This window comes from Gigantopelta aegis, chromosome 3, assembly GCF_016097555.1.
Source record: "Gigantopelta aegis isolate Gae_Host chromosome 3, Gae_host_genome, whole genome shotgun sequence".
NCBI lineage: Eukaryota > Metazoa > Mollusca > Gastropoda > Neomphalida > Peltospiridae > Gigantopelta > Gigantopelta aegis.
In genome coordinates this window covers 94,757,956-94,781,962 of record NC_054701.1, presented here as the reverse complement: position 1 = coordinate 94,781,962, position 24,007 = coordinate 94,757,956, and the positions used below count along the sequence as shown (strand labels likewise).

General features: G+C 38.6%; 1 protein-coding gene across 1 annotated transcript in view; it reads right to left on the bottom strand.

The window, feature by feature from the left end:
* The window catches only part of LOC121369385, a 30,835-nt gene extending 8,822 nt beyond the window's left edge, over positions 1-22,013 (bottom strand). The window contains exon 1 of the mRNA XM_041494451.1: positions 21,557-22,013. Coding sequence (XP_041350385.1) covers positions 21,557-21,605 — 49 coding nt within the window. The 5' untranslated portion in view covers positions 21,606-22,013. The remainder of the gene's footprint in view (positions 1-21,556) is intronic.
* Positions 22,014-24,007: the final 1,994 nt, after the last annotated feature.

Sequence of the window (24,007 nt, the reverse complement as noted above, 5' to 3'; positions counted from 1 at the left end):
AAGAAAACAATCTGGGCTCCTACAAACACGAGGACAACACAATCACCTTGTAAATAGCCTAAGTATACAGAAAACAACCTGGGCTCCTACAAACACGAGGACAACAGAATCACCTTGTAAACTAAGTATAAAGAAAACAACCTGGGCTCCTACAAACACGAGGACAACAGAATCACCTTGTAAATAGCCTAAGTATACAGAAAACAACCTGGGCTCCTACAAACACGAGGACAACAGAATCACCTTGTAAATAGCCTAAGTATACAGAAAACAACCTGGGCTCCTACAAACACGAGGACAACAGAATCACCTTGTAAATAGCCTAAGTATAAAGAAAACAACCTGGGCTTCTACAAACACGAGGACAACAGAATCACCTTGTAAACTAAGTATAAAGAAAACAATCTGGGCTCCTACAAACACGAGGACAACAGAATCACCTTGTAAATAGCCCAAGTATAAAGAAAACAATCTGGGCTCCTACAAACACGAGGACAACAGAATCACCTTGTAAATAGCCTAAGTATAAAGAAAACAACCTGCAGGTGTAGTCGTTCTACAGGCTTCATTAGTGGGAACGATGTTACCGTAGCCGTCTCCTGTCTTGGATGAAGGAACTGCCCCCCCCCCCCCCCCCGCAATAACATGCGCTACAACAGCTTGCTCTGAACGAGCATCTTAAATTAGTTCCTCGCCCTTGTCCTTACTATAGCAGCAAACTATGGGCAGTTCCTTTAAAATAAACACATCTTTGCATGTAACAGATTTGAAAATTAAAGCCCTTCAAACTGAAATTCAGTATAGACGTAGCAATATTTGTTTGTTCAGCATCTTTAAAAAGTACTCACAGGTAGAATATGGCGGCGGGCGACTAAATATCAAAATATTTAGAAAACTGTAGAGAAATATTGTTTTGATCAGTAATAGTGTATTTGTGGGTCCACGTAATCTTCTATCCAGGTATACGACAGGTAGGTCAGTAATATTAGACCATTTTTTGGCCAAGGTCGGAAAAAATTAGTAAAAAGCTGAAACTTGGTAGATACACTCCTTTAACCATCCTTACTAGCATACTAAAAGTCCCCATGTATCTTCTTTGAGCTTTTACCGTTATGACGTCATGACATCACGAGCGTCACTGATCTATAAAACAGTGTTTGGGCTAAGTTCTACAGACCACATGAGTTTATCATCTACTTATTTACAGTGGTATCTTCATTGTTTAATAAAGGATATTGCTTCAAATAATATAGATGTCGTTTTATGACGTTATCACGTCACAGTGACGTCATGTTGACTGTGATATCATGTTGTAAACGTATTTGAGATTCATGCGCGCCGAGAGCTATGGTGATTGGAAACTTCACCCTGAAACAATACGTAAAATGCTCCCACATTTCCGTGCGTCACCTCACCTAGCTAATGCCAAGTGTGCTCATCTATATCTTCAACAGATGTCAACATTAGAAAAGAAGATGTCGCCAGATGAGTTTGAAGCATTCTCCTCCAGGGGCTACTTTACAGTCAGACGGACGGATAAAATGTGGGCAGGAATATGGACAGACATAACTATAGAACAGGTGCTAATGCGAGCAATGAAAACATCAGGAGGTCTCACCAGAGGTCGTGGTATGACCGAGAGCGTTATCAGTCGTTGGGTGTTGGGCATGCCAGGCTGCAGTGAGATTACTCAACACGTTGAAACATTTTGTGGCATAGCCTATACCACCAGTGAGCAACATGTCGAACTGAGAATGTCTCGCCAATTACGTGACAACAAAAATGCTGATACTCTACTACAGTGGCTTACAGTCCATAGTCCCATTCCACCAAATCAGGAACTGATGTCACTAGCAACTGGTGTTGTGGGTGGAAACACGATAAACTGTGATTCTGCACTCAAGTTGGTACAGCCGCAATGCAGAAAATCGTGGGTAAGACATTTGGGGACATCCATCTGCACCGGAAAGACAAAGTTCTTCCACTGTCTAGTGTCACCAACTCAGTCAAAATGCGAGAAGAGATCATTCCTGTGAACACTATGCAGTTTGTGTGATCAAGTCTGAAGACGATTTTGCCTCTTGTCTTGAGTATGAACTAGCTCCTAGACCTTTATCACTGTTTGATGAATATCCATGAGGAAAACCCAGAAATCGGTCATGTATGATGTCATAGAATCAGTAGCTGGTAGTCAACAAACATATTCTGCAGAAAGTACAGTTGTCGTAGATGGCGGGTATTTACTGAGACGAGTGATATGGCCTCAACATGGCTCGTACAGTGACGTATACTCAGCATATGTAACATATGTACAGAAACACCATGGAATAAATAGTGGCATCGTTGTATTTGATGGTTGTAGTGATGCACCAAGCACCAAGGGTGTGGAGCAAAATCGTCGAGCGATGAAGTCACAGTCGACAGCGATCTTGTTCACAGATGATATGCCTATTACTATCCATCAAGAAAGATTCCTGACCAATGGAAAGAATAAAGCCAGGTTTATTCAAGCTCTGACTGGGTATCTGGAACATGCTGGCATAGAAGTGAATGATGCTGTAGCAGATGCAGATACATTGATTATTCGTACAGCAATAGAGCTATCAAGAAACAACAATGTTGTTGTGGTGGGAACCGATGTTGACTTATTTTGTTGATACAGTTGTCAAAGCAAGACAACCAACTATATCTGTATAAATCAGGAGCTGGAAAATGTCCTGATAAAGTGTTTTCCATCAGCTGTGTTCAGTGGCGTTTGTCAGAAGCCTCTAGCACTTTGCTCTTCGTAAATGTCATGACTGGTTGTGACACCACCTTTGCCTTGTACAGACAAGGTAAGAAGAAGGCATTCACCTTTCTTCAGAAGAACCCAGATCTACAGCATTGTGTGGTGAAGGCATTCAATGACCCAATCTCTTCACCAGATTCTGTGTCATCTGTAGGCGAACAGTTCCTGCTGGTCTTGTATGGTGCTCCCAACAAAATCTCTGAATGTTTACAGACACAGGCGATTCATGAAAGCAGTAGCTAACTGTCCTGTTCAGAACAAGATACAACCGGTTTTCACACGTCAGCCACCTGCACCTGAAAAACGGTTAAGTTTGATTTCCTGCAACTGCAAGAGTGGTTGTGAGCGATCGTGTGGCTGCAAGAAAGCAGGTCTGTTCTGCACAGTTCTATGTGGCCACTGCCAAGGAAATGGCTGCAGCAATTCAGAAAAACCAGTCGTTTGTGAATCAGACACTGATTTTGAAGTGAAACAGAACGAAGATGATTCGCTGGAACTTGACTATGAAGCATTTGATTCCCAGATGACTGACGATGATTCTCTGGAGGATTATCTGGAGGATTCTCTGGAGGATACTAATGCATGTGACGTTTTACCAACAACTAAACATCCACGAAAGCGAAAACGCAAGTCGTAAACTGTATGAGCTGTCTGATACTATTATATGTTCGAACTTATAAATTGTACTAAACGGGTGTCTAGGATGACGTCATAAGTCACGTCATGATCTATTTTCTTGTGTTTATTTGCATTGCTGACAATTGTTTCAAATCACCTTATTGTCATTTAGTAATAAATCTTCAAACAATATACTCATGTATACTAGAATACATCTCTGAAAAGGCCATTTCTCACATAAATATGAACTATGACGTCATAACGTCATAATGACAGAAGCTCAAGGAGGATACACGGGGACTTTTAGTATGTTATTAAGGCTACTAAGAGGAGTGCATAAACGAAGTTTCAGCTTTCTACTAATTTTTTCCGACCTTTTGGCCATTTGTCCTGGTCTAAGGGCAATCTATCAACTACGGTATAAACAATCTACTAAAAAAAAAAAAATCAATTTCAAGCACTGACTATTAGCCTAATTTATTATTGCCACTTACAATTAGTTTTCGAACATTTTGTTTTATCTTATAGCATTAGCTTATAAAATAAATTCTTGTTGCTGTATTTTTAGATGTACATGTTCATTCCCCAATGTAAAATATTCCTGTACTACTTAACCTTCTGAACAATGTAACAGATTTGCATACAAATTAGCATTACTTAGCACGATAAGAGAATGTTTTAAAATGTATTACAGATTCGACCATTACTTAGCATGTCTTATTCAGTGTTTTTTTTTTTGTGTTTTTTTTATATCTAAGTACATGCGTTTATGTACTGTTATTTAATGTTTGTAATTGCATCCTTGTCACTTGAACGTTTATAAAGCAGAAAACAGTTCTAAGCAGCTCTGTTGATTGTTCAAGTTATTTTAACCCCCCCCCCCCCCCCCCCCCTCCAAAAGAAGAAAGAAAGAGGAAACAACTAAGAAGATGGTGAAAAGGGATTGAAACATCATTCACGACTTATTAGGCAGATTATATAAGAAGTTTTTTCTCTGTTATCGAATATCGTTAAAGCCCGAGATTGCCTTAAATATATTCCACTTTGTTTATCTAAAGTCCAAAATTAGTTCCTTTGTGGCCAGTGACGTGGATTCCTTGTTGTTGTCTGCGATACTCCGAGTGTAACCGAAATTTATTTCCACTTCCGGTGATTATCGCTAGTTACTGATTGCCATATTTATCACGCAACATTTCGTTATTGATTTTCAACAATATTAGTATGGTGTTAATGGAAGTTATTTACTTCAACTTTTTGGTGGCTGCGTAACATTCTCTCCGAGATAAAGATGTATTCTTGTCTTTAGCACAAACATCATTCAAAGTGGGGTTTTTTATTGCAAAATATTCAAGTATTGTGTTGTACAGTTTCAAGTGTGCATACAAGCGCCGCTGTCATGCCGCTGTGTAAACGCGTGGTATGGATGTTTTTGAAACGAGAAACGCGATGCCAGTCGGCCACAATGGCGTATGAACACACTGATCTCCAGCCTTGCTGATCATTCCCAGAATCGATTGCTGGCTTCCGGTTCCTGTTAGCGCGACATGTCCGTGCATGGGTGCTGGTTGGGGTTTGTTCAATAATCGCGGTTTCACTTTATCAGGGGCGGTGACGGGAATCGATAAAACAAAGCTCTGAGGACTTGGTGCGTGCTGAAGTCATTGAGACGGCTACTGTTTACCTAAGTTATTAGAGAGGTCAATTAAAACAACTCATTTGGTAAACGACAAACAAATAACCCAACTAATTTGATACCGTCAAAAATGCGGCGGATACTCAATATAGACAGAGCCTTTTATATGGACGGGGAAGGGGAGGAAATGGGTCAGTCACTTACTCAGAAAAAAAACCCAAACCCATTTTGTCTATGTACAGAAAACCCCACCAGTACATGTGCCTTGATTCTTGTCCTACGACCACCCTCCCCCAACCCACCTGGGTATGACCCAGATAGCTGTATGTTTTCATCTTCTCTCTTTCACTGTAGTAAACGCTTACAAACTGGCACCCCGATAATAATCATTTAGCCTTTGCACTGTAGTAAACAAGAGGTGATATATAGCTCGAAGCGCTCGCCAAACGTGCAGTGTGTCCTTGGATCGACCCCTCTCGGTGGACCCGTGGGATTTCTTCCCCACCCACCCAATGCTCGATGACTGATACTTCAAAACGTGGTATGTGCTGTCCTAAGTGTAGGAATGTGAATATAAAAGATCTCTTGCGGCTACTTGGTAGTAATACATGTGGTGGCAGAGTCTTTCTTATTTCAATACGTATTTTAATTAAAAATAAATTACACTCACACTCTCAAGACAATTCAAACAAACAGCACTAGCTCATGATAATGAAGTAATCGTAGACTGGCCGTTATGCTACGACTCATCGCACAATCGAAGGAAAAGTTTAACAATTTTCTATTTAATGATCGTCTTAACGATCACAGGAAGGAAAGACATGGCTCGTTATTACGATCATATGGGAAACTGCCTATCACCGAATCTGATATCGTTTCAAAAATCATACAACTACGAGTTTCGTAGGGTTTTAGAGTCGCAAAATACGTGGACTGTGCTTGACCAAAACTGAACGCAGAATGTGTTGAGCAAGTGTAATCACAATGACTAGCTAGGTGCGGCTTTGCTTTACGCCAGTAACAGAAGATATACAGGTTGTAACCATTAACAATACAGAATGAGAATGAATTAAGTTTAACGACACCCCAGCACAATACGTGCACATACCCTGACATTGCTAAAACACGGGATCCTATTTTTAAATAGGCAATTGGCAGCTGACAAAAGAACAAAAAGAAGAATTCAAACTTAAGCATAGAGGCTAACTCTATTTCGTTCTTTTGAACTGCTTATTATTATACACGGACAAGAGGAGGAACAATGAATATACAGAAACTAACTGTTTATTGTCGCTATGTGAATGTAAGTTGGCAGGGCGCCACGTTAGTCAGCAGGTGTATAGAGTAACGGTAGTACCTGACATGAATAGTGGTTTACTGTACTAGAGAGGTCCACATACGTACAGGTGGCTCATCAAATCACTCGATGACCCTGTCGATTGTTAGACATTCTAGAAAACGTCCTACTTGCCATTAATCACATTCAAGTGATATATTAACATTACTGGCGTCACTGCTTATTTTTAGTAACATTTATATACTAGTAAAATACAATTATACATTTGTTAATATATCGCCAATATGTTAGCGACGGGCAGTGATATATATTACAAGATACCCTAATCTAAATATATACGACGCTAATCGGAGCTGACCATACACTGTCTAATGCATTGTGTTGCTAAAACTCGATATCTCGTATTATAGTTTTTGTCAATACAACATACGACTGTTTATTTAATAAAATAGAATTCATTATTAATGATGGGCTGTGACTGCTCTTTCTGTTGATTCAATTGTATACAGCACAGTGCCCACCGCGTTGTACACAAATCCTGGACACACTCCTCAGCTATTGGGAACATCTATTCACGACAGGACGTATTATTAACTAATGCTATATCTCAGACTATCAACTGTCACGACAAAGTTGGCCAACTCGATGGTTACGTTGTAATTTCCCCATCTCCCGACTTACGAATAGTGCACTCACATTAACAACTAATCGGTCGTAGGAGTTGTATACGACGAGACTTGAGTTGTAAGTGTTGAGACTAGCAAATGAACAGTCGTAGAAGTCGAGAGATCGGCCAGTTCGCCAACTCTGTCGTGACGGTTGATGGTCTCATCCTAGCATCAGTTGTTATTGGTGAGCGAGAGAGAAATCCTAATAATTGGCCTTGTACCTCCTTCCCGAGACGTTAGAATTTACGTTAGGCGGGAGCCGATACCGATATATGGAGATATTTGCGCTATTTATAGAATAAAACGGAAATTGCTTTAAATTATAGTCCATGGAGTAAAACCGGAAATGGTTCTAAATACCTGTTTTATTTATAGAGTAAAACAAGAACGCTTCAAATGCTACCTAACGACGCAGAGATCAAACGCGACAGTGATATCGTTGTTAGCTATTACGCAAGTGTAACACGAACACTGGGCGACGATAATTTCAATATCCTTCATTTTAGACTCGAATCTCTACTTATTTCAGATTCAAGCACGCTTGTCTGTTCACGCAGCGCAGCTAACTAGGTCAGAGGTCATAATTCAGTGGGGGATATATGTAAGAAAGAATCCACCCATCACTACATGACAGGTCTCGGCGGTGTAGTGGTTAAACCATCTGACATAAGACTAGTAGGTACAGGGTTCGCAGCCCGGTACCGGCTCTCACCCAGAGCGAGTTTTAACGACTCAATGGGTAAGGCTACAACACTGACTTCTCTCACTAACCACTAACCCACTGTCCTGGACAGACAGACCAGATAGCAGTGATGTGTGCCAATGACAGTGTGCTTGAACTTTAATTGGATACGAAAGCACGAAAATGAACCATTACATAGCCTCGTCATGCCAAGTAACGCGAAAAGTATGTTCTTATGTTCTAATGCACAGATAGGATATCACGACTTTTCACCTATCAATCAGGACCCATTGACCGATTACCTTTTACCAACGAGAGGGCGGGATCTAGGTCAATCGATCGAACGCTCGCTCGAGACCCTTAGGTCCTAGGATTCAATCCCTCGACGGACCCACTGTGTCCCAACCAGTGTCCCACGACTAGTTTATCAAAGGTCATGATATGTGCTGTCCTGTCTGTTTGAAAATACATACACAAGATCCCTTGTTGCTAAGAAAAAAATAGGTAGAGGGTTTTCTCTGAATGAATGAATGAATGTGTACCGACACACCAGCACGAAAAATACATCGTCTATTTGGGTGCCAATGCCAAAATGTGGGTTTTTCTTCTGAAGACTGTATCGGAATTACTAAACGGTTGACATCCAACAGTCGATGATTAATAAATCAATATGCTCTTGAGGTGCGTTAAACAAAACAACACAATCGTTTTAATTTGAGCATTGATCCTAGTGGTGAACATTGAACACACTCTTCATTTAGATCAGGTACTCACTGACACACCAGGTGAGTTGACCTCTCATCTATTCACTCCTGTATCCTTTGCCAGAGAAAAAAAAAAAAAAAAAAAAAAAAAAAAAACGCGACGTTATTTCGCAATCTCACCGTTACCGTCGTGTCTAGGGTACGTGTTAAGACATAATATATTCACATTATTGCGAGTCTTATGCCCGGCGACAGGCAGGAACATTCAAGAACACAGGCAGCGGCAGTTATGAGTGTGTGAGTAATTTATGAGTGAAGGGAGTGACGAACTGACGATGATGTATTTCATATTCACAGCAACCAGTCACCAACATTCTGACGATTTGACAGGCCTATCAACATACGTAAAACCAGTATGGCGACACACGCTTGAGAGAAATCCGTTATATGTAACTTTGATTTGAAATTAATCAACTAGAGTACATACTCATGAACTGCAAAATTCGCTATAATGCAAACTGATTATCTTTTAAATAGGTTATAATGTACAGGGGATAAAAACACACACACACACACACACACACACACACACACACACACACACACACTTGGATAATACCAATGAGTATTTAGAAATGTTCTTTCTGTCTGTCTGTCCTTATGTCTGTATATACCTCTCCCTCTCTGTCTCTCACTACCTCTCTCTCTCTCTCTCTCTCTCTCTCTCTCTCTCTCTCTCTATCTCTCTCTCCTCTCTCTCTCTCTCTCTCTCTCTCTCTCTCTCTCTCTCTCTCTCCGTGTCTCTCACCCCTCTTTCTTTCCCTCCCCCTCTCTGTATCTCTCTCTATCACTATCTCTTTCCATCTCTCTCTGTCCTTACATTTTATTTTTTACTATACGCTGGTTTATTTAGCATTTTGATTAGAAACAGCCTTTATAAACATTAAATACTATCATTTGTGCAGAATATTCAATTCCAGTATCGTGCAATAATGACGTTGTCGAAATATCCCTTCGACTCTGCATTGTGTAAAGATACGACTTATGCTGCGACAACCGTTTTGTCAATCAGATGACGACATGCAGATGACGTCACTTGGCCGAGTTCCTGCACTGGGTGTCTCGCGACTACACTGACATGGCTCGATTGCAACGCTTGTCTCTCTGACTGGACTATAAATTAAAGTCAAAATACGTTTAACCAGGAAGAGAACGAATTCTAAAAATATCGGCCATCATGCGTGTTGAAAGTTGATGTCAACCAGTGTAGTCTTCTTGACAGAACTGTTCACTTCGAAATCAAGCGACATTTTGAATAAATTTGGGTGATTCAGAAAACTCATCGCCTTATGAAACGTTTTAATTGCCAAGGAGCTTAGAATATACCTATACCTCCATGTTAAACTTTCTATATTAAAAGATCACTAAATGTAGACAAAACGTTATTTGGTTATTTTTCTCAATACTGTCTGCCTTCGACATTTACCGCAGCTGCGATCATAATATGAAACGGTTGTTAATAATTGAACACAGTTTTTAATATCATGTGTGTATATGTGTGCGAGAGCGCGCGCGCGCGCGCGCGCGCGCGTGTAATTGCATGTCTGTATTGTAACGACGTCGCCAGGACCTCAAAAATGTAGATGGCTATCTAAACGGTTTTTCTTCTTGGGCATAGACTTGAGTGTTGAGTGTATGCATGTTTTAAAATAAATTATTATTCGGTTCAAAATAACAGAGTTTCACAAGACTTTATCAATATAATATTATATTGCGCCAAGCCTCGACCCCACTAAAACCTTCGCTCACCACAGTACAGACCCCCCTCCCCCCACCCACCCCCCTCCTACCATTCCCCTGCACAATTCTCTGCACTCGCGTCATCTTATTCTGGAGGCTGCTTAACGTAGAACTGGCTGTGTCTGAACCTCTTTTGGATATAGACACGTTAATAAAGTTAAAAGAAAGAAAGAAAGAACTGGCTGTGTTTACATTTCGATGTCCACGTTCAAGTGTTCGTTTGCTATGTTTTATAATGTGTGTGTAGGTCACATCCCGACCAAACACCGCTCACCTGTAATCGCCCATTGTGCGCCATGTTGGCACATTATGAAATTACACCAGCTAATGCGGCGGCATGTTTACACCGACATCTCAAATTTCAAGCCCTGGCTGTCAACAAGTGTGTTTATAAAATACCAACAGGGAAACTGAATTTTTGCTGTTAAAGTATATTTACCTGACTAACACTGTAAAATATAATTTGTGTGGCTGAAGTGTCCCGTTGATTGAATTACTACTGTAATATTGTATTTGTTATCTAATATGTATGTTATATCGTACTTGTCTGAATCGATGAAGTTGATGAAATGTGATGCCGAACTCGAGGCCATTTTAAAAACCACATCACATGGGGAGAGTAGTTTGTCCAGGGTATTTAATTTTTTTTAGGTTTTTTTTAAAAACACCACTAGAGCACACTGCGTTATTAATCATCGGCTGTTGGATGTGAAATATTTGGTAAATATTTTACATAATATTATAGTCTTAAAGAGGAAACCCGCTACATTTTTTTTTATTAGTAGCAAGGGGTCTTTTATACGCAACCGAAAGTAGGCCAATGTGTAAGTTAACGGTTAAAACAGCTATAAGAGTGGCGAATAGTTTATACTGTCTAATAACTAGGTCAACGACTTTAAAAGTCATAGACTCTAATTTCAACCCGTGAAAACTGAAACTAAGTTTGGTTAATCTACAAACTTCTAACACATTTGGGTAAAGAGTGAAAAACGACTGTGATGTTGAAACGGGGGGGGGGGGGGGGGGATATTCTTTAAAATAGACTAGATGTTGTCTCTATAACCGTTACTTAACAAAGGTACACCGAAATGTATTTAGTCCTCAATTATCAAATACTAGGATGTGTTTGTAAACTATACCTACAATGACTCAGTAGCATCAAAATTGTGGCGTCCACCAAATGGTAAACTCAGAGATAGCATCGAGAAGTTAAAACTAACTCTAAGTTGGAGCCGGTACCGGGATGTGAAACCAGTAACCACCACTCTTGAAGCACTATTACACCGAAGGATGTACTGTCTATTGATGTGGATGGCCCTTTTATGTTTCCAGTACAATTTCCAGTCTCAGAGAGTTATTACAATTACATCGGACGATAATGAAATAAGCGGATGTCCAGTTTGTGACAATAATCCGCTTTGTTAGTTAAATACGTCCATTCAGTGTAGCTGATCATTTAGCGGCGGCCATTAGTGCCGTTTGTCAGTTTGCATACAGCTAGTAATTAACATCAGACTGGTTGCTCACATTCTGTTACAACCTTTTGTGCCTACGAACAGTCACTTTGGATTAAGGGTAGTTAGCGGAAAGCAATTTCCACGAGGCTGTCATTTAATGAAGATTTATATTCGAAAATCAATTTTAAACAATACGTTTAGTTAAGGCAAAGATATGTCTACTTTTTGTAGGCTAGCAAGCCGTTGAACGAAGTGTACACACGTGCTGGTTCAGCAAACAATGGGCCGTAGAAGGGAGAGGAAGAGTCTTTTAAATGATAGTGCTCAGCAAGCTTCTTCTGCCGGGCTTGGTGGCATAGTGGTTACGCTTTAGGCTGGTAGATACTGGGTTCGCACCCCGGTACCGACTTCTACCCAATGGGTATCTTAGATGTACGACCACTACATCGACGTCTCTCTCACCAACATCTAACCGCTAATCATCTGTCCTGGAGAAACAGCCCAGACAGCTGAGGTGTGTACCCAGGACGTCGTGCTTAAACCTTAATTGGATAAATAAGTTTAAATGAAATGAAATGAAGCTTGTTCTAACAACCAATGTTTGTTTAATGCAGCAACAGAGAAGAAGAATTCCAGTTCTCGAATATAAAGATATAGAGAGAAACACCCAGCCCTAAAAACACAACTCTCACAAATGTTGCAATATCAGAACCAATAAACTAATTCATTTACATGCAATGTTCTTGCAAGAAAGTAATATAATATGTTTTATTATCAAGGAATCAAAATTAGTTAGCATTAGCTGGGTTTTACATGGCCAATTTAAAGACATGTTGGAGATAATTCGGTTTTATTGTTTATGACATTATCGGAAAAGATCAACGAAATAACATTGTTATCATTAATTACGGATGATTATAAGAAACTCAACGTCAGCACTTCATGCAATCCTTGAATTCGACACCATTGCCCTGATTTTGGCCATAGAATTTTGTCACAATTATGTATTTTGTGTTTGGTAACCGAGTATGCACGAAAACATATAGCCAATGTCATTTCCATCAAAATACTGATTTTAATAGACGAGGCACTAGCCAGAGATTCGTGGAATCGACCACTATTTTGACAAATACCCCTTCGACTCTGCATTGCGCAGAGATACGGCCCTGATCGCGTATTACGATTTTGTAGTTCAGATTTAATAACAGTTCATTTGAAAAAACTTTTTTTTACTAAAATATTTTAATCGATGATTATACAGTTGCCAATTTGTAAACGATGATTTTTCTTTCCAGTAAAACCGATCTTTATTAAGCCGCTAAATGCCACCAGTGCCAATTTGCGCCGGACTCAGAACGTCAATGAGACATAAACATCATCATTGACAGCAGGTCTGACTCCGTCCAAACAGAGAGGAATCCAAAACGAAGCATTCAATACGGCGAACAAATTATGCAAGTCAATTAAGTGATCGATAGTTACGGCACTCTGTTTCCAGCGGGCCCCGCGACTCTCTGCCACAGCGTGCTCGCTGCTTTCATGGTCCGCCTCAATGGGATAATCAGATCCTTTGTGAGAACTAATCGCTTCCCGACGATTGCTTCTTGTATCAATATGAATACTTTTACAGTCAATAGACTCGACCTGTTTTATGAAATGGAGCTGGCGGTGATTACAAGATATTTCCATTTTCGTTACTGCTGGAAAGCAGTCGGTAATTGCAGAAATATCAAGTGATTCTTGTGGGAACATAACGCAAACACGTGGTGGTCGGCCAGATCTTGCTTTAAGCATGATGAATCTATTTTCGCCTCCTGCTATTCCTAAATGATCGAGAGCCCCCGAGCGAGTCCGGTTAATAAGCGCCGTATGTAACGTTGGTGAGTTAAAGGGGATGTGTTGATAAAAGCAACCCATTACGACAGTCCGCGACAGCGAGACTGACAGGTCGACAAAAGCAAACACATGTAATACTTAACCAAATAGCATTAAACCAATTATCAACAGTGACGATTTCCCCCTATTGGCAATGAAATCTTATTGATCGGTGGTCGTCCCGTCTTGACCCAAAGCCTGACTCATGCAGGCTTAGACATACAACGTATACTTCAGACCAAGTTTTAAGATGTAGCTGTAAGTATAAACAGAATCGAAAGTCGTACTGGTAACAAAATAGTGAGGATTGTACAAGATTAAGGTTATGTTACAATTTTATTAATACAGTGCAACCCGACCTGTCTACAGACTGAGAGGTCACTCTAGGATAAACACGAGTCGTTTACAATACACATGGGATTCATGCGAGCCATTTGGAAACAGATTATGTTGATTTAAATACGCTCCATCCATTTACTCTGAGCTAAACGTGGTCTTCGGATTTAACAGTAGCCGTGTGCTCCAAGTAAAATATATAACTAGATACCCTTGACATTAGGAGAAGGATTTGAATAGGATTTTTCTCTTGTTACAAAAAGGCTCAACTGTTTGTTTTGGGAAACTTCAGAGAAAACAAATATTAGTAACGAGAGAGAAATCCTATTAAAATCCATCTCGTGGTATTAAGCGTTTCCAGTTACAATAAGAGGCTTGCTGAACAGTACACACATGCAGTATCAGAGTTGTATAAATCCGCTACCCAGACGCCCGGGGCTAGTGCTTTATGACTTCAGACTAGTCACAAATGCAAATCTAGTAGCCCGATGGCCTAGTGGATTAAAAAAAAACCCCACAAACCCCACCCCGCTCACTCACGTTAAGTTTTTTCCTGCACTATTGTTTGATAAATTTTATTATTATTATTATGAATATTATTATGAGAGTCCTGATGAACACTGTGGCAATATCAGTTAGATGTAAGGAAGGACACACAATACAGACATGAAGTGAATCTCACTTAAATATGTTAGCTCGAGTTATAAACTGATAAACTTTAGTAAACATCTCAAAATTGCCTTCCTTTGACAGGCAAGACCATATTTCGGTAATAAAAATGTCACACAGTTTCTGACAGACCAAAACACCTACACATTGGTCTGATGTCTAAGGAAGACTAATTTAACACACTTCTCATGTGTAAGATTTTAGAGTATTTATTATTATTATTATTATTTTATATTTATTATTATTATTATTATTATTATTATTGTTATTAATATTATTTAATTATGTTTAAATTACGATGATTATTATATTTTTTTGGAGGGGAAGGAGATGTGGGCACCTATATAACCGTTAACTATTTACGTAACGCTCAAAGTGTGTGTCTGTGTGTTTGTGTGTGTGTGTGTGTGTCTGTGTGTGTGTGTGTCTGTGTCTGTGTGTGTGTGTGTGTCTGTGTGTGTGTTGTGTGTTGTGCTGTGCTGTATTATGTTGTGTTGTGTTGTGTTATCGAAATCGTTATGTCTGCATTGAAAACCATATAAAAAAGCGCAAGTAGGAAGGTGTGTGGCTAAAAAGCAGAACAAGTCACATTGTGCGTTACATGTGTAGACCGACGAAACTGTGAGGTATGAGCTGTTAAAGTAGGTTTGATTGTAAACGACATTGTAATACAACTTCAAAGTGTATACAAACTACACAGCTATAAGAGTATGTCCAATAAGTGAGCACTGTACGTGAAATGTGTATATAATCTACACAGCTATAAGAGTATGTCCAATAAGTGAGCAGTGTACGTGAAATGTGTAGATAAACTACACAGCTATAAAAGTATGTCTAATAAGTGAGGACTGTACGTGAAATGTGTATATAAACTACACAGCTATAAGAGTATGTCCAATAAGTGAGGACTGTACGTGGAATGTGTAGATAAACTACACAGCTATAAGAGTATGTCCAATAAGTGAGGACTGTACGTGAAATATGTATATAAACTACACAGCTATAAGAGTATGTGCAATAAGTGAGGACTGTACGTGAAATGTGTATATAAACTACACAGCTATAAGAGTATGTCCACACAGCTATAAGAGTATGTCCACACAGCTATAAGAGTATGACCAATAAGTGAGGACTGTACGTGAAATGTGTATATAAACTACACAGCTATAAAAGTATGTCCAATAAGTGAGGACTGTACGTGGAATGTGTATATAAACTACACAGCTATAAGAGTATGTCCAATAAGTGAGGACTGTACGTGAAATGTGTAGAGAAACTACACAGCTATAAGAGTATGTCCACACAGCTATAAGAGTATGTCCAGTAAGTGAGGACTGTACGTGAAATGTGTAGATGAACTACACAGCTATACGAGTATGTCCAATAAGTGAGGACTGTACGTGAAATGTGTATATAAACTACACAACTATAAGAGTATGTGCAATAAGTGAGGACTGTACGTGAAATGTGTATATAAACTACACAGCTATAAGAATATGTCCTACAAGTGAGGACTGTACGTGAAATGTGTAGATAAACTACACAGCTATACGAGTATGTCCAATAAGTGAGGACTGTACGTGAAATGTGTAGATAAACTACACAGCTATAAAAGTATGTCCAATAAGTGAGGACTGTACGTGAAATGTGTATATAAACTACACAGCTATAAGAGTATGTCCAATAAGTGAGGACTGTACGTGAAATGTGTAGAGAAACTACACAGCTATATATGTCCAATCTCCAGTAAGTGAGGACTGTACGTGAAATGTGTAGATGAACTACACAGCTATAAGAGTATGTCCAATAAGTGAGGACTGTACGTGAAATGTGTATATAAACTACACAGCTATAAGAGTATGTGCAATAAGTGAGGACTGTACGTGAAATGTGTATATAAACTACACAGCTATAAGAGTATGTCCAACAAGTGAGGACTGTACGTGAAATGTGTATATAAACTACACAGCTATAAGAGTATGTCCAATAAGTGAGGACTGTACGTGAAATGTGTATATAAACTACACAGCTATAAGAGTATGTCCAATAAGTGAGGACTGTACGTGAAATGTGTAGATAAACTACACAGCTATAAGAGTATGTCCAATAAGTGAGGACTGTACGTGAAATGTGTAGATGACTGTACGTGAAATGTGTAGATAAACTACACAGCTATAAAAGTATGTCCAATAAGTGAGGACTGTACGTGAAATGTGTATATAAACTACACAGCTATAAGAGTATGTCCTATGAACTGTACGTGGAATGTGTGATAAACTACACAGCTATAAGAGTATGTCCAATAAGTGAGGACTGTACGTGAAATGTGTAGAGAAACTACACAGCTATACGAGTATGTCCAATAAGTGAGGACTGTACGTGAAATGTGTATATAAACTACACAGCTATAAGAGTATGTCCAATAAGTGAGGACTGTACGTGAAATGTGTAGATGACTGTACGTAAAATGTGTAGATAAACTACACAGCTATAAAAGTATGTCCAATAAGTGAGGACTGTACGTGAAATGTGTATATAAACTACACAGCTATAAGAGTATGTCCAATAAGTGAGGACTGTACGTGAAATGTGTAGAGAAACTACACAGCTATAAGAGTATGTCCACACAGCTATAAGAGTATCTCCAGTAAGTGAGGACTGTACGTGAAATGTGTAGATGAACTACACAGCTATACGAGTATGTCCAATAAGTGAGGACTGTACGTGAAATGTGTATATAAACTACACAGCTATAAGAGTATGTCCAATAAGTGAGGACTGTACGTGGAATGTGTAGATGAACTACACAGCTATAAGAGTATGTCCAACAAGTGAGGACTGTACGTGAAATGTGTATATAAACTACACAGCTATAAGAGTATGTCCAATAAGTGAGGACTGTACGTGAAATGTGTATATAAACTACACAGCTATACGAGTATGTCCAATAAGTGAGGACTGTACGTGAAATGTGTAGATGAACTACACAGCTATAAGAGTATGTGCAATAAGTGAGGAATGTACGTGAAATGTGTATATAAACTACACAGCTATAAGAGTATGTCCACACAGCTATAAGAGTATGCCCACACAGCTATAAGAGTATGTCCAATAAGTGAGGACTGTACGTGGAATGTGTAGATGAACTACACAGCTATAAGAGTATGTCCAGTAAGTGAGGACTGTACGTGGAATGTGTAGATGAACTACACAGCTATAAGAGTATGTCCAATAAGTGAGGACTGTACGTGGAATGTGTAGATGAACTACACAGCTATAAGAGTATGTCCAATAAGTGAGGACTGTACGTGGAATGTGTATATGAACTACACAGCTATAAGAGTATGTCCAATAAGTGAGGACTGTACGTGGAATATGTATATAAACTACACAGCTATAAGAGTATGTCCAATAAGTGAGGACTGTACGTGGAATATGTATATAAACTACACAGCTATAAGAGTATGTCCAATAAGTGAGGACTGTACGTGAAATGTATCGTGTCAGTTCCACCGAGAGGGCTGTAGTTGAAGCCTTCTGTCATACAATTATTTTTTCTGTCGTAACCCACTCCCCCTCTTATTTATGCCCACCTAAAATGATAGGAAAGCTAACTTGAAACTATCTGAAAGTGTTCTCAACAGTATTTGCGGTTAAACCGCTCAACGAGCCAGCATGTTGCAAATTACACTTATGTACAGTCTATTTTCAGTATTAATCGTTATCTATTTTAACTAATAAAGATGTTATATGTATTTGACGCTGTGACTACCTTCAAGTATACATTACTTGATATTAAACGTTCTCGTCAATAAATATTGAAATTTTTATACGACATAGGTGTTTATGGTATTTGAAAGTTGAAAATGTGTCTCTCATATCAGTTTACTTATACCGACCACTGTAGAATGCGCACACAATTTCGTTATTCTTAACAGGGTATGAGCAATTAAAAAAAGTATGTATAGAAAACATTTCATTAGCAACCAAGATGACAGCAAACATGAAAGTATAGCAGATATGTTTGAATTCAGTTAGCACGTTTTGGGGCATACTGAATTCAAACATGAAGTATAGCAGATATGTTTGAATTCAGTTAGCACGTTTTGGGGCATACTGAATTCAAAAATGTATTTTATGAAAATGTCGCATTAACCCTTGCTTAGGAACCAAGATGGTGTTTACAGCAACTATAGGTCTGCTATAGGTTCGGCGAGATGCCCAACTTGAAAAAGCATGTTCTGAAAATTACTGTAATAATTTGTTTTTTCAATTTCATATTAAAGGCATATTGTCACAGATCACTGACCTATTTAATGGTCTAACAAAGTATTACCCGAATTAAAAATAATTTGATTTGTTCCTAAATGTACTTTATTTAACCATCTTCATAACCACCATACTCCATTTATTAATGATATTTTGTAAAAATAATTGAATTATGGCAATGGTCCATAATTCAAAAACTAAAATTGCTGAGAGGGTTGACATGGATTTCACTCCATCATGGTTCAGTTAAGGTGATGCGATAGCTAGATTTGGTTTCCAACAATTAATGTAATTTTTATTTATTATCCATTTTTAGAGAAATAAGATCCTTAAATCCGTGACAGTATGACTTTAAAACATCTACATCAGCAGTTTGAACGTCGTCTCATCCCCGTCTTCAACTTTGACGATCCACATTTTCCACACATCCGCGGTTTGATCATAAACACATTTTACACACATTCGCGGTTTGGTTATAAACTCATTATACTGTCACGTTTGTGCTGGAAGAAGTTTACGAAACTTGTTGAGAACCGTGTTACAAGTATTCCCCGAGCTAGTGAGTGTGAAACAAGTAATTCACACAACAGACACGTGCACGACATACTTTTTATCTCCACTCGCTTAGTCAAAGATTAATACACTGCATAATCGCTCACAGAATGCCACAGTGAAATGTCCAATGGTTTATGCGTTCTTCATTTGTTCACTCGATATCATCTCTATATTTTTCCATTGTATTATATTTCTCTGTGGCTTTTTAGTGTAAAGGAAACTCATCGATCCATTCCCCTAAACCCACAGCAGTTTTGTCTATGGAATTAACGATGGGGTAATATAATAAATAATAACTGCGTTGTAAATGTATTCATGATTTTGTAATAAACGAAATAACGGCCGTTTAGCAGTCGCCGACTGACTATTCACGGACCGATATTGTATTACGAGTTACGCTTCATTACGTTCATTGCATATTGAACTAAGAATCCAGTATTCCGCTCAATGACGATATATATATATATATATATATATATATATATATATATATATATATATATCGGTACAGAATACTGAGATTTCAATGCATGGCTGTTGGTTGTCAGTCAGTCGTGGTGTATGCACTCGTGGTTTTGTTTCTAGCATTGTTAAGAAAAATTGTAAACAATACATATGATTCTTATTGTACGATAGACGTGTGTTATACGACATGTATTTTACTGTTTGTATCGTACATTATGTTCTATGCAATATGTATTATACATGTAGTATACGATATGTATAATATGAAATATATTTTACATAAATACGATATACATCATTAGATATGTACTGTATATAAATAATAAATAATCGGATGATATATGTATTGTAAATACAATATGTATTGCATATAAACACGATCTGTATTATATATAAACTTGATGTGTTTTATACAATATGTAGTTTATATGAATATGATATATATATTGTCTGATCTGTAGTATACAATATAATTTATGTATTATGCAATATACGTTACATCATATGTACAGACGAAACAAGTCATTTAATATACGAGTAGTTATACAAAGTTTCGTATAGTCAGATGGTTGTTAACAAGGTGCCCTTTATAAACAGTTATTTGTTTTATAAGTTGTCCTATATGTTATGCACTTTTCTGTACAGTACAAATATTTAATACACATAGTGTTTCTATACTATGTGAAATAGTCCAAGTACAGACAGTTAATCCGTTCGTGTATTTACTATGTGAAATAGTCCAAGTACAGACAGTTAATCCGTTCGTGTATGTCTTCTATACATGTGATAAGACGACAACGTTACTTCATAATTTAATGAACGTGGCTGATAAAGATAATCATATTTAAATACCAATATGAGCAGGCGTGTGTGTGTGTGTAGGGGGGGGGGGGATTTCGGGGGTCGATCCCGCTCAAGCACATCTTTTTTTTTTGGTAGCATGTCTCCACCCCCCACCCCCACCCCCACATGAACTTCGCGCGCCTAATTAGCTATATGAAAACGCCTTTTATATTAAAACACCCCCAGAATGTCATATTGAGATGAGGATTAGTAGATAACTATTTCCATTGAGAACTAGATGGGTTTTTTGACAATCTATAATATTTAATGGAGAAAAAGTGATTTTTAGATTACGTCAGTACTTTATTTCGTTAACTCGTTTATCTCATTAGAAAGTGAAATAATATTAAAAGCCTCTTCCCCTATTAAATAAATATTCTTACTGATTTGATTATCTAATAGCTTGGATGTTTGCCATTTAGAATGCTGATATTCAACTTTAAATAAATGTTAAAAAATAATGCGTATATAGCTTTATAAAAAAAAAAAAACAAGACACAAGAGCGCACGTAGCAGGGGCAGCTAGAAAACGATAAAACAAAAACATAAAACTTAGACAACAGAAAACATAAGTCGGGCAACTGTGACCTGTACTCCAGAGTAAATCAAGCGTGGAACATGAATATTTATACACATAGTATACAAAGGAGTGTTTAGGAGTGTTCTCTCGGACTGTCTGTATGTTTGTATGTATGTCGGTCTCTATATCTTCCCCGTCTCTAACTATCTCCCCTCTCTCTCCCCAACTCTATCTGTCTGTCTGTCTGTCTCTCCCCCTTTCTTCTCTCTGTGCGTGTGTGTATTTGTAATACTAATGCATATTGATAAACACGGCATACACAACTAATGAAGTAACTAATTAAACTGCAATTTGATAAAACTTTTAAAAACAATTACCTGTAAACAGCAACAAGCCAGCGGCGGGTATCAATATCTGTAACATCATAACTTCATTAACTCCTAACGGTGAAGTTTTCGTTGTCTTTACCGATATCCTAACGGTATAGCCAACCAATGACAAACCGAGCTGTCTCTTTCCCACCACACAGCACACCAAGAATCTCGCGACAGTTACTAGACTAGTATTCGTCGGAACAACCTGTCATGTGACAGGAGAAGCGCAGCGTGCGATAGGTGCCCGGTGCCTCGATATATATTTATGAATTAAGAGTGACCCGGCGGCTGATAACGGCTTACCGATCAGTAGCGCTCTCCATAGTGCACAGGGCACTATTATGGTAACGGGTAGCCACCCTGTTATGGGGATTAACGTAACCAATACAGCACTGTATTGATCCGTCAGATAATCCACACAATGGTGCACAAATTAGTTCGCCTTCTGTACCATGGTCATGACGTTACATTTTAGAACTTAAAATTATATTAATTAGCAGTTTAATGAGAATGCGATTATGCTCTCCTATTGTTTGACAGGAAACCGCCAGGTATCGTCATTATAACAGACATGCTATATATACCACGTTCGTAATGACCGTATTATATATCTCCTGTAATAAATAGGTAGACTACACTATGTGCATTATGTAACATATTGTCATGTATGGAGCAGAATGTAAAATTTGTTTTGTTTAACGACACCACTAGAGCACATTGATGTAGTAATTCTGACTGGTAGTCAATAGAGGACATCCGCTACATTTTCTTAATGCAACAAGGGATCTTTTATATGCATTTTTCCACAGACAGAAAAGCACATACCACGGCCTTTGACCAGTTGTGATGCACTGGTTAGAACGAGAAAAACCCAATCAGTTGAACGGATCCACTGATGTGGTTCGATTCTGCGACGCAAGCACCCCAAGCGAGCGCTCAACCGACTGAGCTAAATCCCGCTCCACTGGAGCAGAATGCGTTGTGGTTAAAACATCACGTGATACATACTTAGGGAAATGGAATAGCCATAAAGATTTTTAAAGGTGTTATTCACAAACTATTCAAGCGTGAATTTAAATTATATCTATATTTTTTTTAAATGAAATTAGCAACAAGGATTTTCTGAATCCTGAATACTGTATAAATTTGATCTGAACGACAAAACCCTAATACATAGTCAGGGCCGTATCTATGCACAATGCAGAGTCGAATGGGTATTTGGCAAAATAGGAAGGAAGGAAATGTTTTATTTAACGACGCACTCAACACATTCTATTTACGGTTATATGGCGTCAGACATATGGTTATGGACCACACATATATTGGGAGATGAAACCCTCTGTCGCCGCTTCATGGGCTACGCTTTTCGATTAGCAGCAAGAGATCTTTGTATGCACCATCCCACAGCCATGGTAATACATACCACGGCCTTTAATATACCAGTCGTGGTGCATTGGCTGCAACTTTGGCAAAATAGTGGTTATTTCTATGAATCTCTAGCTAGTGATTCATCTATAGGAGGACAACCACTCCCGAGGGACATCTTTTAAGGGAAAATTCATCGATCGGAGGACTGCCACTCCCAGACTATTTACTAAATCAAAATAAGCACCTGACAGAGCTTAATAGAAGAAGTACAGCTGTGATGACATGCACTCATGAATCACTGTCAACAATAATGATATCAGGTATTTGCGAAAGATAAGCATATCCTGCCCAACCATTGGCACTCGTCATGTCATGATTACTGCCATCACAGCTGTCGTCTGTCACTGAAACAATGAAAAAGTAATAAATATGCAAGAGTTTAACTACGTAGATAAAAAAGATATGCACAAGTTCAAAATATGGAATAGCATCAGCTATTATTAAAGATATTTTGGTCAGTGATGATGGCATTTAGTAGATATAGCCTCCAAATGTCTACCATGAACGTTTTGAAATGCCATCAGGAGTCCCTGGACAACATAACCATGATGAAACAACTTTTGTGCAAGAATGATATAGCATTGTTTGAAATTTGCATACAATAAGCATGCCCTAAGGTATCTTAGAAGTTGCGATATGAAGAAACAAACACACTGGAGCAGAAGGTATATTGCTCGACATAAAGGGGAAATTGAAAAATGGAAAATAGAAGCCATCCCTTTCGTCATACAGCTTAGTTTGGAAACCAGTGTCGCTTTTAATCTCTATGCATAGGTCGAGGTGGGAAACTAATTTAATATGTTCAGATGTACCGAACTTTCCATACAAACTTGTTTAGTACCGAGAAATAAAACATATTTCGGGGTCTGTGTTTCCCAATACGTTTAGTTAGTATTCACCAGATCTCAAAACTTTGCCAATGCCATTGAAAGTAGGTTGCCACAGTATCACATCTAAAAAGGCCGTTAGCAGCCGATGTCATAGAACAAGCGACTTGCTTGGCATGGTCAGTCAATATTTCGGTTA